At 39.3% G+C, this 17,240-nt stretch overlaps 1 protein-coding gene across 1 annotated transcript; it reads left to right on the top strand.

The window, feature by feature from the left end:
* The first annotated feature begins 5,673 nt into the window (after nt 1-5,673).
* On the top strand, nt 5,674-15,716 carry cacng1b (calcium channel, voltage-dependent, gamma subunit 1b). Its single transcript, XM_053338716.1, has 4 exons — nt 5,674-5,914; nt 13,550-13,624; nt 14,898-15,035; nt 15,484-15,716. The coding sequence occupies exons 1-4, from the start codon at nt 5,674-5,676 to the stop codon at nt 15,714-15,716; spliced, it is 687 nt and encodes a 228-aa protein (XP_053194691.1).
* Nucleotides 15,717-17,240: the final 1,524 nt, after the last annotated feature.

Raw genomic sequence — 17,240 nt, 5'->3', positions numbered from 1 at the left:
ATAACCCTTGTTTGGTTAATGGTCACTACACACGGTAAAGTGTGCCAATCAGCATTATACTACCTGTAAATGATATAACAAGGTGCTAAATGATATGTACTCTTTGACTTGAAAGTGTTTCATCTGTGTTTGAAGTTGCTAGTGTGGACCTCTCTTCAAAGTTTCTATTGTGTCCTCATAATACTGTGGTCTTGCCTTATAATGTAATCATATCCCTCTCTGTCTTTCAGCACTGCCCTTTGGAATAATGTATGGCCTTTTAAACAAACTAAAATGATGAATATTTTCCTTTTTGATGAGAACAGTCTATGTCTTAAGAAAACAATTGACTCGCCAAGTTTCAGTATATTGAATGTTTAATATTTTAGCAGATTGTACATGTCAACCATTGAATCCCCCCAAACAGTATGAAAGATGTTGTCTCCTTCTCTGTCTCTTCCTTAATCCTATTCTTCTCTGACGTTTGTCATTTGGACAAAATGTCTGTTTTGTCAGTGGAACACCTCCATTCAATGGCCCCTTTTATTCACTTCCATATCAGTCCGCCATCCTTCCATCACACCCCTGTGATGGATGTGACATTGTGTATGTGCCTGTCACAAAAGAAGAGCAGCTGACAAAAAGGGGGTGCCCAGAACTGTGAAAAGGCACAAGTCAGGACTTCATTTTGCTCTGAATGGAGTCCTGGCATCCAGAGTGTTTAATGGATAAGGATCAGTGCCAGGCGGTCTGTCTGTCACACCGCCTGTGAGTCCATCTGGCTGCCTATGTCCCCTTCCTGTGTCGAACAGAGACCCCAGACAGAGGCAGAGGAAGCTGTCTGCAACTGCATCCCTGTAGACTCTAATAACCAGACGTGTGTGTGTATGGCCGTCTTGCACATCCATCTCTGCTCTTACTTTCATTTCTCTCAGGAAATACTGTGTCGTGGCAGGCTTTACACTTTTGAGATCCTCTCCATGCTTTGCAGCCGTGCCGGGAAATGGACCAGTGATAAAGACAGACCTAGTGAAAAATATTTCAAAAGAAAAAACTGCCATTAACATATTTAGAAAATACTGGGTGTTTGCTTGAGCTTGTCTCTAAGAACCAGCTGGGGTGGGGGTTCTCAGTCTTAGGGCTATTCAGCTGGTTCTGGTTTGGCAAGCGAGCTCACTTAACCACAGTATAGTATTTGATTGTATTTAGTGTGTTTGATATTCCATTAGAGATACCACTTCATGTATCCAGCTGAGCCTATGTAAATGAAAGCCATCAGTGTGATCCATTCTGATTGTAGATCTTACACTTTTATATCAGTGTGGGGGAAAAAATGTGTTTGTTTGTAATATAAAGTTGTATATAAAATAAACATTTACAGATGATTCAAAGCATTATTTTACTGAACATTGTCTTAAATATTGACACAGCTTGTGGAATAATGCCTTGAAACAATCTGGCATTGGTCATACGATTCAATTTACCATTTTATATTCTGGTTTTGCTGTCAATTCTCAATAATTCAATTATCAGTAAAAAAAAAGACAAAAGAAAAAAGAAAAGGAAATAATCTACTGAATATTCTGTTTTGTAAGGTGAAGTACAGTAAAAACGTTAGAAAATATGTATATACAGCAGCTGTACTTTACTGTATGTGCTTTTATTTGATAACGGCTTACTATCGTGGTGAAATAAGCACATGCTCTTCTTTTCTTCAAGGAATTAATGATACACCTTTGAGTACAGATGTTCACAGGGGAAGGTGCTAATCTGATGAGAATAAAAAAATCATAGGGAAAGAAACTAAGGCACTCCTGTCTTATTGTATCAAAAAACATGAACTAATTTTCTGAGACACCTTCACCACAAATTCAAGCAACCACCTAGAAGGTACTTTATTATTTTGATATTGGATAGTAGAGTACCTTTGTTTTATTAATTTGTTTCCCGATTTTATTGTTCCAATCCACAATAAGCATTTTTCAATTGTTTTCCGTATTGTTACTGTTTAGTTACTACCAAAAACAAACTGTACATAGACCAATAAACCAAATCAGGGTCAAACTGTTGTGCTTTAGTGGTGATTTCTTTAAAGGAAAATCCACATATCCACCCCAGGAGAAATGTGAGACCACTCTCCATCAAAAGAATACAGACCAGTAAATGTATAGGATTTATGCCAAATGATTATAGTGGAGGAATAATATCAGTGGAGGTTGTTTTCCCTTGAAGACCTTTGATTGTAGTGCTTCATTCAGATTTCTGGGACTGACCTTCTCCGATTCCTGAATGCCTCATCACTTTAGCCACATAAGACTGAATCACTGTCATCTTATGATGAATGAGCCACTTCAGCCTTGGAGTCTCTACATTGTTTGGCAGAGAAATAAACCAGTCAGCATGGCACTAATGGCAGCACTCTTAGATCAAAATGTTAAAAAGCCGTCACTCTCGCTCACAGAGGTACCTCCAGACCGAAGAAAGCCTTTTTTTTATCTCAACGGTCACCCGGCTGATTCGGTCATTGAGCAGAATGAACCGTTGTTTTCTCTTTGTGTTTCTGTGAATCATATGAATCAATTACTTTTTTCCCCTGCAAAGGGTTGATCATATGCAGCTAGGAACCTGCATGGAAAAAATGAGACTCATCATCTGACTTATTACAGTTTCTGTTTGCATATATTTCAAAAGCACTGTGTTACAATGATCCTGGACACAGGCATCTCTCTGTTTCAAATTTATAAAACCACCAGTTAGGATGGTTACATACACTGAGATATGCTGTCCCTCATACATTACCCAGTTACTGTCTGATATAGATGATTATTCTGCTATAGATATTATTTAATTTAGTCAAAACAGGAAACAGGGCTATTTACTATTATTGTTTTATAGTAATATCTGATGTTGCAGTACAATACCCTTGTAATTTTCACCTAATTTCATTTTTCTTCAATCTGTGCTCATTAACCCACAATTCACTATCCCACATCACATAACTGCTTCACATAGATGGGTGAAAAAAAGCTTTCGATCTAACAGGTTAAATGAGTGAGGATGATGCCATGGAGGCGAACGTGTATGGTAACTGATCCCGTTGTTATAGAGAAGAATATTAACATGACCCTCATAGAAATGGCCTTGGGGCATGGGTAATCTAATTTAGCTTGAGTAATGTTGCCTGTCATTAGCAAATGAATACAGTCGGGTCCCTCTGAAGGCTATGCAATCTATTCTGCTATGGGTAAAATTAGCCACCAATTAAGGTTGTTTTTCATCCTGGAATAAAAATTCTAACAGGGAAGCTGGCAGCCATAATTGAAGTTAATCACTGCTCAGTTTAGACGTGTCAATTCTGATTTCAGTAGAAGTGATTTTGTATGTTTTTGTCATTGCTTGAACAGATACTGAAAGCTTGCCAGCAATATTCCTGGTAGGCTTACTGTTGATGACAATCCAACAAGTGGCACTCACAAGTGAGTCAAAGATGCCTGCTAGCCAGATGCTGTCATCTGTTTTCAGTGTTTCTCATCTCTCATCAGCTGACATGAGGTGATGCCTCCAGTAACACACAATTGATTGCTGATGACGTGTTACCACGGTCATCCACACTGCTGGCTTGTTGCTTGGAGACTCTGCAACTGCAAGGTGTTTTGTCTCTCCGCAGTTGCCAGGGCACCATGAGAAAATGAAGCAGGTCAGAGGGTCACCCCGTAAGACAGGCTGCACCTAAAGACACTATTATTACACACTTACAGACAAGCGGTCGCTCTCACAGCTTCAGCAAGGGACTCGTCCTCTGGGAGAAAAAGCAGTTTCACTGCAAATGTATCCAGGTGGAACGTGATAATGAACACAACTGTCTCTCATCTCCTCTCATCCCCCACTGTGGGGTTTCTTTTCTTCTAAACTAGTGAGTGAGATGATTTATCTTTAATGATCAATTTCCTGGTTCAGTTAGCTTATGATGGTTTACTGAAAGCACTTTGGTTCTTTCATGTTACATTAATTTTCTAAAGTGTGAGACATCAGACTCACACAGCTGTGGTTTTTCTGTCCAACTCCTTTTCTTACACACATAGACATCAAAGTATTTTTTGTAATAATTGGCCTAAACAATATAGAAACCATCCAGACTCTCTCTTTGATTTACACACACACACACACACACACACACACACACACACACACATATTCACACAAATGGGTTCAAGCGTCGTATCATTCTCGTGACAGACTTTCCCTTTACCTCTAGTGCTTGCTTTAAGTGCTTGCCATTTAATGTGTTAAAAACCCAGAGCTATATGAGTGTTGTCAGGGCTGAAAATGGGCCAGAGTCCTGTCTAAAGTGGGGCACAGTGGTTTATAAAAAGCAAGTCCATTTACTCTAAGTATTTCATGGGGGAAAGGTTGATTGTGCCTCTGAGATGTATCAGGTTTTTACAGTTTTTCCCTCCTCAAACTGTGTGATATGTCTTTTCTTTCCCTACATCTATTAAAAGAGATAAAAATTAAACGTTTTGCAATGTCACTTCATAGACGGAAAAGACAGAGCAACCATCAAAGTGCAGCACGCGGTATGCCACAGGAACTTGTTGGATTTCACAAGTAAGCACTACTTAATACATTTTCAAGGACATAAAGAAGGTCAATTCATTAAACACAACAATGAACAGAAACGGAGAACATTCTCTATTGTGCTGCATGTACTACCATATTTGAACTGCATAAACAGAATAAAGGAAATGTATTAAAGGTCTTTTGTTGAAGCCCTTTTTTATCTCTTTCTGAATGGCTGCTGCCATCAGGTGGGATCGCTGTCTCAAACCTTGACTGCTGATTGGCTGAATAAGTAGATCAGCTCATTCAGACGACAATTAATATAGGAAACCCCCCCCCCCCCCAGGAGTCCCCTGACACACAGCACCAGAGACAACTGAACTGGAAACAGATCGGACATAATAAGACTATGAGAGAGATTTGACAGAGAATGTTCTAGATATGTGATTGATAAGATCAGTATTTGGCATACAATGAAATATTAAACAGCACTGTCAAAACTTGATGAAAGTTTTCATTGGATTGTCTTTTTTGCATAGTTAAAAATGTACAACTGTAAGGCTCACAATCAGCAAAGTGTGTCTAAACGTGAAGGTCTGAAAGTGTCTGATCTTGACCCGACTTGTCAACATTAGAATGGTCAGGTAATCAGGTAAAGTGTAAACCCTTCCCTGTAACATCTTCATCCTGTAGCTGAATGGCCTCAGCTCACCAACAGCAACTAGGGAGGGAGAGTAAGAGAGCAGAGAGGTAGAAACTAGGGCACTGTTATCTGGCCCCCTTTTTTTGCCAAGCACCAAGCACAAGGCAGAGAAACAGAAAGAAAGAGTCCTGGATTGGAGAAGCAAGGACATCAGAAGTGTCGTGCAGCTGTGAACAAGACAGGGGAACCTCTGGAATCAACATCCAACACAGAGGAGCTGAAAACAAGCAGGAAAAAAGCAACCTTGGCTGTCTTTACGATCTCACACACACGCCATCTATACAAAGCCACATACGCACTAACATTTCACTTACTCATATCACACGCACACACACACACACACACACGCGTACGTACAAACAGTCACGTGCACTCACAGACGAACAGCCACTTTTCTTTCCAACTTTCAACTTTGCACATCAAGCAGTGACATGTTTGAGGAGCAGGCGACCAAGGTCAAGATCACCTCTGTGGTGATTTTGGTGGGTATGTCGTCAATGCTGGCAGCCGTGGTGACTGACCACTGGGCTGTGCTAAGCCCCCGGGTGGAGAAATTCAACGCTACCTGTGAGGCGGCTCACTTTGGCCTCTGGAGGCTCTGCAAGAAGAGCATCTTCATTGTGGAGGAGGACCCCCAGGGCAAAGGCTGTGGCCCCATCAGCTTACCTGGAGGTATGTAGCTTCTTTATGTTACAGCTGGTGAAAAAAATAGACTGTTTGATGATGTGGTTTTTTGTGTAGGGTCTTACTTGTGCTTAGGGTTAAAGTTCATGTCAAGGTTAATCTGGTCAGATTTGGATGTAACATGTACAGGTAAAACCTTTCTATTAGTAATCAAAGTGAATTTGTTGTATGGTTGCTGCAGCTGACATCTCCACTAGCTGTTCCATCATGATCAGGAGTTTGTTTTGGCCAGATTTAGAAAGACAGTGAAAAAATTGGTGAATTACAGGTCAACAAGAAAAAACAACAGAAAAAAATGACTTCAGCTGGATATAGTAGATGCATCTTTCTGCTATCTTTCAGTTGCTTTCCTGTATCACAGAATCACATTAAGGTATGACTTTGATGTATGTGGGTTTCAGCTCTGCAGAACTGGTGTTTTTTGCCTTCAACTGACATTTTTCATCAATCCTTGCATATTCACAGGAAAAAAACTAAGCCAATTATCAAGTTTTCGATAAAATGAGACCCTCAAGTATTGCTGATCATTGACAAAAGGCAAATCATTGTAAGGACTGTCTTGGTAGACGTAAAGAAGGGAAAGGAAGGTTTGGAGGGTCAGAGTAACATTTTCTTCAAGATCTGCTCTCTTGATCTCCACCTGTGTGTTTGTCCCTTCCTCTTTTTTCACTCCTCTCCCCCAAAAGGCACATGGGAGTAAATACAATATGTTGGCATACGCACTGATGCGCAACAGTTCAATGCGCAGCCTTCCACTGAACCGTCATTATCTTCCACAGAGGAAGTCTCTGTACAGACTGCCAATTAAGCACACTCCAACAGCTGAAGTCAAGTGTGTAATGGAAGAGCATGGCTGGCTACTATACTTCACAGTTACACATTTACCTCACAACTATGGCCTTATTTCTCTAATTTCCTTGTAACTCTGTTGTAGCTTCTCTCACAACACATCAGGAATTACATCATTTCTCAATATTCTGTCTGATTCTTTATACTAAAATGTAACTTCATAAGGGTTCAGTTTAACTTCTACACCCCTTAATTCCCCCTTTATTCTTACTCACAGTGTCACAGTAGATCTGAAGCTGGCTTTGATCTCATATGCAAGTCTGTCTACAGAGCTTTTTTTTGGGATTGCACTTAATTCCCTGAGCAATTTCTGATGTCAATGTCATGATGTATAAACCCACCAATTTGTGGCCAAACTCTTGCTTAACTGTAAAAAATAGCAAAAATAAAAAATGAGAGAGATTTAAAAAAAAAAAAAAAAAAAAGAAAAAGTTCTTTCCTTTCCTTGCATAATGTTACATACAGTAAGTGATTCCAAAAAAAGTAAGTCAAACGCCTACTGTCTTTTATTTAAAAGTCTGCTTCTCCAAAATAGCCTTGTAGCTTTAATTACAAGCTCCCTTTGAACAGAGCCAGCCCTGGGGTAAACAGTGTCTCGCTGGCCTCTGGCTGTGTGTGCGTGCTTTGCAGCTTAACAGAGAGATTTCTCTCTGGCTCTATCATTGACTTAGCCTCCGGCTCCAGCACCTCAGGATCAGTACAGACCTTAATGAAGTGTGGCTTCCCGCTCCAGCTCATGAGTTAGAGTACACCTGGGAGACTCAGGAGGGATGAAGGGAAATGGAGGAAGAAAGCAGAAGTCTGTGTGGGTGGATAGAGTCAAGGATGCCTCAGTTGATGGGGTAATGGTGTCCAGTGAAGGGGGGGGGGGGGGGGGGGGGGGGGGTGATACTGTACATTGTTTACGAACCAGAAAAAGGGGGTCAGTAGATGCAGCTGTAAGATGTGCCCCTGCTATAAAAAATATGGCAATCACAGGGATAGCCAAGGCCTCCAAACACATTCTTGGCACAAACAGAAATGTCTATCTTTTGAGACCAGTTGTTTTCCATCCCACAATTCAATCACCTGTGGAATGCATGATGAGCATATTGTAGCTGACAGACTCTATATCTCAATTATCCATTTACAACCTGCACAAACTAACAGACACAGTAAAACAGTGTCAGGTGCCAGTGCAGAAACCCAGCTGCTTCCATGCTCAGCATGGCTATGCATTAAAAGAGAGAAGCCATCTGACAGACCAACTTGTCAGCGGCATCTTCTTTCTTTCTTGCCAGTTAGTTGGTAGTTCGGCTCATTAAAACAGGGTCCTACTCTCCCCATATTGGCTACAAATTGTCAGAGTGCTGTTTTTGTTAGAGAGTCCTTGGCTACCATCTTCCCCACACTTTTATGAGGGTTATGAGTCAAAAAGATGAGTCATTCTCTCATATTATTTTAAAAAGTGTGGTACTCTGCTGTTGGCTCCCACATCAGTTTTGGTTATACAAGCCCATCTCTCCCCATTTGTGGCCCCACTGTTGTCAGAAATGGATGTAATGGCTGATGAGTGTGGTGGTGTGTCCCTGTTCAGTAGATTGCAACTGCTCCCCGTTGTTTTTCACACCACGTCATTTTGAGATGACATTGGGTGAGATGCTGATGAATGATTTCTTTTCTCCTAGTGGGAAAAAGTTAAAAACAGAGTTTGTTTATTGTCCTACACCAGTGACCAAAAAGGTGTCTAAGGATTTCCTCTTTGACAAACAGTTGCTTTCTGTAATAGCTATTCACAAGTCAATCTGCTCATGAGTTTGACAACAAAAAGGATCATACTGTATTTCTGTTTGTATTTTTTCCTTGATAGAGTGCTTTCAAGGAATGGCAGCTAGGCTGAAGGCTTGGCTAGATTGCAAATTTTATGGGTGTACAATAGTTTTGAACTTAGCAAGTCAGCCAACCACAGACAACAACGTTAACACCTCTGTCTGCACCATGGAGTCATTTTGATAGTCTCCACAGATTTTATACAATATTCAACCTGTAATAGTTGATTCATTTGACAGTCCTGAGCAAATATTTAAATCTTTTATATCTCAATTAGCAATAACTCTCAACACCCTGCTCTGGTAGTTAGCAGGATGCCTGTGGGGTTCTGTGGAGCAAAGAGAGCCCTAGTACAGTTTTAGATTTGTCTACATAAGTAAGAATCCTCTGAGTTCACAGCCTAATGGAGTGGGTAGTGGCTAACAATACCACCTCAGCGTAACTTTATCTAGGTCTCAATTTAATGTGTGTTGTGGATCGAGTGTTGAGCACATCAGTTAAGCACAATCATGTAAAAAAAAAAAGAGGCCAAGTTGATCCAGGGTGCACCATAACAGATTACATCCTTGATGAACAATGTATACCCAAGCAAGCAGCGGTGATTGGACTTAATAACACGCATTTGCATTTTCCCAAACACAGGGGGAGTTAGTTATCAAGAGGCACATACATAAACACTTTTTCATATGGGCACAATTATGCTGCTTTTGTGAAGAGGTTGCATAACAATGGCAGCAAAGCAGTGCACCCAAATGACTTCTGAAATTAGCTTCCCACAAATGACGCATGATGATAGCTTGAGTGCTGTAAAAATCAAACAGACTCTTTATGCATCGTATCATGCTCCCCAGAAGGGAAATAAAGAGAATAAATAGTGCATTTGTGTGCATGTATGTGTTACTACATACAGTATATGTGTGCAGAGAAGCAAGGGAATTATGATCAGCTGTGTTTTAGACTGTCTGAGTGGTCAAGCATCACATGTTTTTCCAGCTTTACAGTGGAAAAAAATTACCCCCTGAGCACTTACACCTCAAATAAAATGTCTTCCTCATCCTCTGCTTCTTTCAGTGATACAATACCTGGCTGGTGCCCCCAATTTATGCCCTTAAAATCACCAATATTCACCTTAAGCCACCATTTGCCTCTCTGGAATGTCTGTTTTTTCTGCTTCGAGTGCACAGCCAAAAATGTGGAGGTGTGGTGCTGATTTTGCATTTGGAAAACAAGGTCCAAAATTTGAATGAATCATTACCCGTTATGCAAATTTGAAATATCTAAAAAGAAATACATATTCAGAGATAACTGCTGCCTCCATTTGCCGAATGCAATGAGGTTGTTGTGGTGATCATGATGATCACACACACAATCATGCATCTACAGGACCACGAGGGTCATGAGAACTCTCCTTCACTGTTGTGTCCTAGTTAAGAGACCCTGGTGGCCATTCAAATACCACCCATCTTTTTAACATTGACCTAGAAATAGTAATTCTGTGTGGCTAGAAGAAGGACAGACTGCCTTCATGTATCCTCAGAAATGTGAAGGATAGATAAAGAGTGAGTGGATGGAGGAAGAAGAAAAGAGAACCCGGCTGTAAAAAGAAAGAAAGAAAAGGTTGAGACTAAAGAGAGGGACAGGAAAACTTTAAAAATGCATTAAAAAATGCACAGACAGGTGGAGAGGGGAAGATGGAGAGGAGTCACAGTGCTAAAGGGGAAAGGAGAAGCTCCATATTAAAGAGAGGAGGTGTCAGCAGAGTTAAATGGAAAGAGGCAAGTCTAATGACTTTCTCGCCTGGATCTAAAGCTCCCTATTAGCGAGACTGCAAGGTCAATGTTACGGACCCAGATGTTCTCCTCCACATTGAATTTTCCTCATCTGGATTTGCAACACAAGCCAGATTTATATTGTTAACCTTTATGGGGGCAGTGTAGTATTATTTTCATTGCAGAAAGTGTGTTTTATGGTGTATTCATTTTGTGGTTGCGCTTGGTAATAGCTGAGCAGATGTGTTTTTTTAGAAGCAGAGAAACAATGGCAGAATGTGTCATAAAGACAAGTTTACAAACTTTTAGACCTGGAATCTATGGTGGCAGTGAAAACTAGAAAAAGTAACAAACTGGATAAATCATGTGGATGAATCACAGCCATGCACTTGCTCTTCCTGTCTTCTGTCGTACTCCAAAGATAAAGTACTGAGGAAAGAAGAGATTTCCTTACCTTACCTGACTTTTTATTCAAGAAAAATGCTACATTTAGAACTGCTGCTGTCTACCTTGTATGATATAAAGGCACTGAGAATGTCAGTAGCAAACTAAACAGGTTACAAAAAATACATATTCTTTTTTCTATAGTAGGCAAGACAAGGTTTATTACAATGAATAAACAAAAACAATACTGAATCTTTATTTCCTTGTCTTTGACATGGATCATCATCTGATGAGAGTACTGACTTTTTGGATATGTAGCTTTCTCCTCAGTCCTTCCACATTAAATCATGTTTGTAGTCCTCATGTGCATATTTAAGACCCCTTCCACTGGCTTCTCTCTTTTAAAAAACAATTTGAATCAGCTGGGAAAAGTATTTTCAACCAACTCACAAAGATGTAGTGATCTGCTAGCATCAGGCATCTTGCCTGGGTCCAGACCATTGAATTCACCCACTCCACTGAGTTGAGTTGACAGGCAATCAGGCATCTTTTAATCCTTACATGTTCATATTCTGAGCCTTCACAGTAAAGAGCAGGTCATTTTTGACCCAGTTCAAGTATTTCTTGATAATTCCCTATATAAGTCCCTATACCAAACTTTGAACCACAAATGTATTTTTCATCCATATACTGTCATTATATCAGTCACTAAAGAAAGTAAAGGATGCACCAGAATTTTTGAAAAGTAGGTCTACTTATTACCATTAAAGTCATTCAAATCATAATAACAAATCCAATAATTTCCACTTATTTTGGGCCACTTTACTAAAAGTCATAAAATTTCAGACCCAAGAAGGGCTAAACCAACCAAATCCACAGCTGTCAGCTTAAAATGAAACGTCTGCTTTTGTCTTGTTCTGTGTGATATTTGGAGACCCACATATTAGAAAAATTAGAGCTAATTTTGAGTGCTAAATCTGCCATCTGTTATAACTGCAAACTGATATATTAAAAAAGACAGTGACAGTAACTATCAATAACTAAAGCTAAGAAAATCAGTGAATGAGAAAATCTGTTCTTTTTTCACTGCTAATGTAGTGTAAATGAGATCACAGTCACTTTAAGCCTCCTTTGTTTATATAAGAGGTCTTGCTGTCTTACCTTTGTGTGGTGGGCAGAAAGTAGTCTTCACAGAGACTGAGGTAAATCTTACAGCTACAACCAAACACACATTAGCTTAGATAAGCTGAGCCCCAGAGGTAAAGACACCTAATGAGAAAAAACTAATGAAAATAATATATTTGCAGATCCAAGCTGCACTGTGACCCCTCCTCCAATTCTCCCTACCGCCAGCCTATGTGCACACACACACACACACACACACACACACACACACACACACACACACACACACACACACACACACACACACACACACACATACACACACAAAACACACCTATGCATGCACACTGCTGTGTATGCCTTTACATGCGTAAATAGATAGGACTAGCCAAGACCCGCAGCAGCCTGTTGCTAGGTTACCTCTAGTGATTCTTTCTCATCCTGTGTAACAAACTGCTCCTCTGTTGCCAAGTACACACACGTATGTGCACACACACACACGCGCGCAGACACCAACACACAAATATTGTCCATCTCTGTGGACAGAGAGAGCACCTGTCTGCTTTATGGGTTTAATCTCAGTGAGAAAGGATGGTGAGTGGTGGAAAGAGGGGACACTTGCTTGGCCTTTACATCCTCTCTAGCCCTTCCTCTCAGCCTAGTTGCCCTCTGCAAATAGATAGATGGATGTGTGGGAAATGACTGCACCTAGGTAAAATCACTTTTCTGTAAGAGGCTATATTGAAGATTGCAGTCTAAGGAGTTTGGGCAAGCAAAGTGCAGCAATGTGTCATTCTTCTGTGGAAATGGGTGTGGACTGATTTCTGGGAAGCAAACACAGTCAATAAGAACAAAAGTGATGGATTGTTGTTTTTCTAGGATGACAGAAAGTCACAGAACACTGCTATGTTTTTTAGGCATCCAAAAGATAGCCAAAGAGAAACCGCAACAGTTGTGCATGCTGATTCTTTACCAATTTAGAAATGAGAACGATGTGGATGTATGCTTTGGCAAAATACAACAAACACAACATTTTAGCCCTAGTAAAGAATGCCTTTCAACTAAAGAAACTCAGGTTCTAGCTGCTGGGTTTGCATGCATCCACCCAGATGAAAAGACCAAGTTTACACAACACTAAATCTGCTCAATGTTGTGCTGTACTATAGAGACAATATTCACAATGCCCCAAAGAGGATATTGGACTGACATGACATAGAAAGGCAGCATTCAATTTAAAGCACTGCAGTCTGATTTATAAGAAGATAGTTCAAGAACATGATGGAATATGTCTTGTTTATTGAGAATAAATTATGTGAGTTGATAAATGAGAGAATAAAGCATTCCTAGAAAGAATTGTAACTGAAGGCTGAAAATACATGATGATGTGAAACATTTATTTGCCAGGTTTAAATACAGTAGTGTGCTTTAGTACTTTATAAGTGAAATATCAAACCAGAATTCAAGGTTTCAAATAAAGCTGTACAATATTTTTCAGTTTTTCTTAAAATTAACTTGTTGTTTTTTCATGGCTGTATGTCTCATTAATATACCATATGTATTGATAGGTTTTGTAATGGGATCCATTGACTTGCAGACACATGGAGTGCACAGATACAACCTGAACCACCTGCTCTCTACCCTTCAATCTGTATTTTCATCTCTCCCATCCTCATGTCTCACTCTGCAGCAAAAAACTGTTCCTACTTCAAACACTTTACATCTGGGGAAGAAGCTGAAGTTTTTGAAGTCAAGACCCAGAAAGGTGGGTATTTCCTAACTTATACCCAGAATACATATTACAACGAATCATTTTTATTTTTTAAATCAGAGACCTAACTGTCTGTTTGTGATGAAGAAAAAAACCAAAACACAGCCATTATCATTAACATAAAATGAAAGAAGGTGAACAGTAAATCATGTCAAATGTCATACATGGATATACAGTACGCACACCACACATCCATACAACACAAACCTAAATACAACATGTAAAGTGCACTTTATATCACATAAACACAATATCCTGTCTCCTACAGGTTAATTTTATTCATACACAACTAACTTGCAATAGCACATATGTTTTGTAGCAACTGTTAATGCCATCTGGATTATGTTTTATTCAACATCACGAGAAAAGCTTTGAGTGCAAATACTGTAACAATGCACACTGTCCCTCATATCAGAGAGTAATCTGTCAACATCCTCTGGCTGTCATCCCCCATCTTTACTTTGTTAGCCAGATTGCTATTTTCAAAGTGAACTCATTTCCATGAAACAGCTACATTACATTATACATACATTGTATAAGTACAAAAGGAATATATATTGCATCTATTGTTTAAAATACAGAATGATGAAGGCGTATGTTATAACTATGTATTTTAGCACAACATCATGTCTACACAGGGCCAATAGAAAGAACTACCTTGAATTAATGCAACAAAAAAACACACAGAAGGTAAAAGTGAACAGAGCTGACACTTAAACACACTTACATATTTACACAAAGCAACAGTCCTCAGACACAAAAAGAGCCTGACCTACACTGGAAAGACTGTAACATTATTTTACACTTGGTGTTATTCCACAGTCGGGGTGCTGAAATGGAATAGGATGCTCCAAGGATCATTTCTATCACAGTTGGAGTGTTATAGAGAGGGACAGACTGGATTATGTTTATCTGACAAACAGACAGGAGGGGAGGCGGGCAGCAAGACAGAGAGAGAGAGATGTTCTAACGATCTTGTTATAAGCCTGCAGCATCTTATCTGTCATGCAAATGGTATTATTGCCAGTTTGGATAAATGACTGTTGTTTTTAAAAGTGAGGCTAATTTAAAGGCTAATTATCTGTGTCAAACTTGTCTGAGTGCAATATTGAAACAATTGCTATGTAAACGATGCCACATTCCTCTGTTTTTTTATTGCTACCGCTTTGCTGTCTTTTATTCCCTCTCTCACTCTCTCTTGTTCTTGTTGTCTCACATCCATCCCCTAATTCTTTTCTCTTTTCTTTTGTGTCTTCCCTCTCTAAAGAGTATAATATCTCAGCAGCAGCCATCGCCATCTTCAGTCTGTTCTTCATGATCATGGGCACACTCTGTCTCATTTTCTCCTTTGGGAAGGGGCGAGACTACCTGCTCCGGCCTGCTGGGATGTTCTTTGCCTTTGCAGGTCAGATCATGTAAATCCTAGATCGGCCTTTGTCTCTAACTCTTGTCTCTGTGTTAAACTCAAATTCAAATGAGATGTGTCAATGTCACCATCATGCACACCTTTTCTTTTGATGATAATTGCCTTTGTAGTTATTTTACAGAGCTAAACCAAGCCACTGACAACTCTTTTGGAGTTGGCATGTGCTGATAGAGTTGATGTAGCTCTGTGGTGACAATTCAAAATGTCTAAGTGTTAAATTAACTGTGATGTGTGTGAACTTCTATCTAGCACTATATTCACCACTACAGGCACAAAGTTAAAACAAAGCAGACAATCTTGAAGTGAAAATGTGGAACTGTAACATTTGATTAAACAGTTATGACTACACAAATGCCACAAATGTAAGTGAAGCATCTGCTCCTTTCCAGCCCATTACAACCCATTCTTACTGTTTTTTGTCACGTAGGCCTTTGCATCATAATTTCTGTCGAAGTAATGCGCCAGTCTGTCAAGCGCATGGTTGACAGTGATGAGACCATCTGGATTGAATACTACTACTCCTGGTCCTTTACCTGTGCCTGCGCCTCCTTCACCCTGCTCGTCCTCAGTGGAGTTGCCCTGCTCCTCATCTCTATGCCCCACATGCCACGTAACCCCTGGGAGACCTGCATGGACGCTGAGCCTGACACCTTAGATTAGCTGCAGATGATGCATCTAAAGAGCTGGTTCAAATGACAAAAACTACAAATGATTTTACATGATTTTAAAACCTTAAACGACTAATCCTATGTACTTTACTTTTACTGTATGATGATTGCAAGCTATTTTCCAAAGTATTCAAATAGCCTGAAATAACACACTAGACATCCACTGGTTTCTGTTCATGTTGGTAAAATATTAATAATCAATCAACATACAGTTACATATGTATGACATTTAAGATTAATCTTCCAAATAGCACCTTTTTTAAAAAAAGAAAAATTCCTCCAAACTCACATTATCACCTTTGTTTTTACAGTTGACAGTAGACAAGTTCTACAGTCTAAGTTTCAAGTCTCTTCAAAATGATTAACCAGTGACCAGTGGATGTCTATTAATAATGAATGACTAAAACTAGAAATGTGTGGTATGTTTTTAAAATGGCAAAGTTTAAACAATTTGAATGAATGTGGAAAAACATGCAAACACACCTGAATCTCAAAGCCAGAGTATTTAACTTTGACACAAACCTACAGTACCAGTCAAAAGTCTGGATACACTTTCTTTAGAAAGAGATTTAAAAAAAAGAAGTTATTCAGTCATTAGTGGATTATCTGACAATATCAAACATGAAAAACAAACAAAACATGATCAAACATGAAGAATGATTAGATCAATTTAGCCAGCGATAGAAAAGACCAGGTATGAAAAAATAGTACTGAACTGGACTGTGTTAGAAACAAACTCCTACACCAAATATACAGATACAACAGGTGACCCACTGCACTCTAACGCTAAAGTGAAGTAGTGAATCACTGAAATGGGCTACTGTCTCTACGGTCGTTTCTCTACAGACTATCTCTAATCAATCTGCCATTGATTGTCTAGAGAGGGACCACTTGCCTGCTACTCCTTTGTTGACATCAGCCATTGATTTCAGCTCAATGTTCAAGACTTAAGCCCCTAAGCCCTGATCCATGATATTGTCCTTAATATCTGCTGAACCTCTGGGTCATGTTTTACATGTAAGTGAATGTAATCTGCTTTTAGTGGGCATTTTTAATAGTAAAAACACCAGATATATAAAGTTTAGAAAAAAATGGAGAGCTTGCTACTGTACATAACTGTGGGGTTTGAAACATATCTTTACTTAAAATATATTGTAAACATCCATAGACAATTGTATTGACATTTAGAAGAAATACAGATGTTTGTGACACTTTTGTTTTTTATTGACAATGCTGTATTAAATTGTGTTACCTTTCTTTTGAGGCCATATATTTGACACTGTTTTATTTTGCCCTTGCTTGTAAAATTGTACATTGAAGCTTGAAGAATTTCCTGTGCTGTATATTGTTGCTCTCAGATGAAAACCTTGACAGACAAACTTTCTTATAAGTGACTTTTTAATTATTTTCATGTTCAAATCCCCGGATAACCTTTTCATTTCTAGTACAATAAATTAAAAAAACAACAAAAACCTGATTTCACCTGACAGGAGTAATTTCTATCTGGCTCTTTTTC

Source organism: Scomber japonicus, chromosome 18, assembly GCF_027409825.1.
Source record: "Scomber japonicus isolate fScoJap1 chromosome 18, fScoJap1.pri, whole genome shotgun sequence".
Classification (NCBI taxonomy): Eukaryota; Metazoa; Chordata; class Actinopteri; order Scombriformes; family Scombridae; genus Scomber; species Scomber japonicus.
The sequence above is the reverse complement of the archived record's forward strand: the minus strand, read 5'-3'. Positions and strand labels throughout refer to the sequence as shown.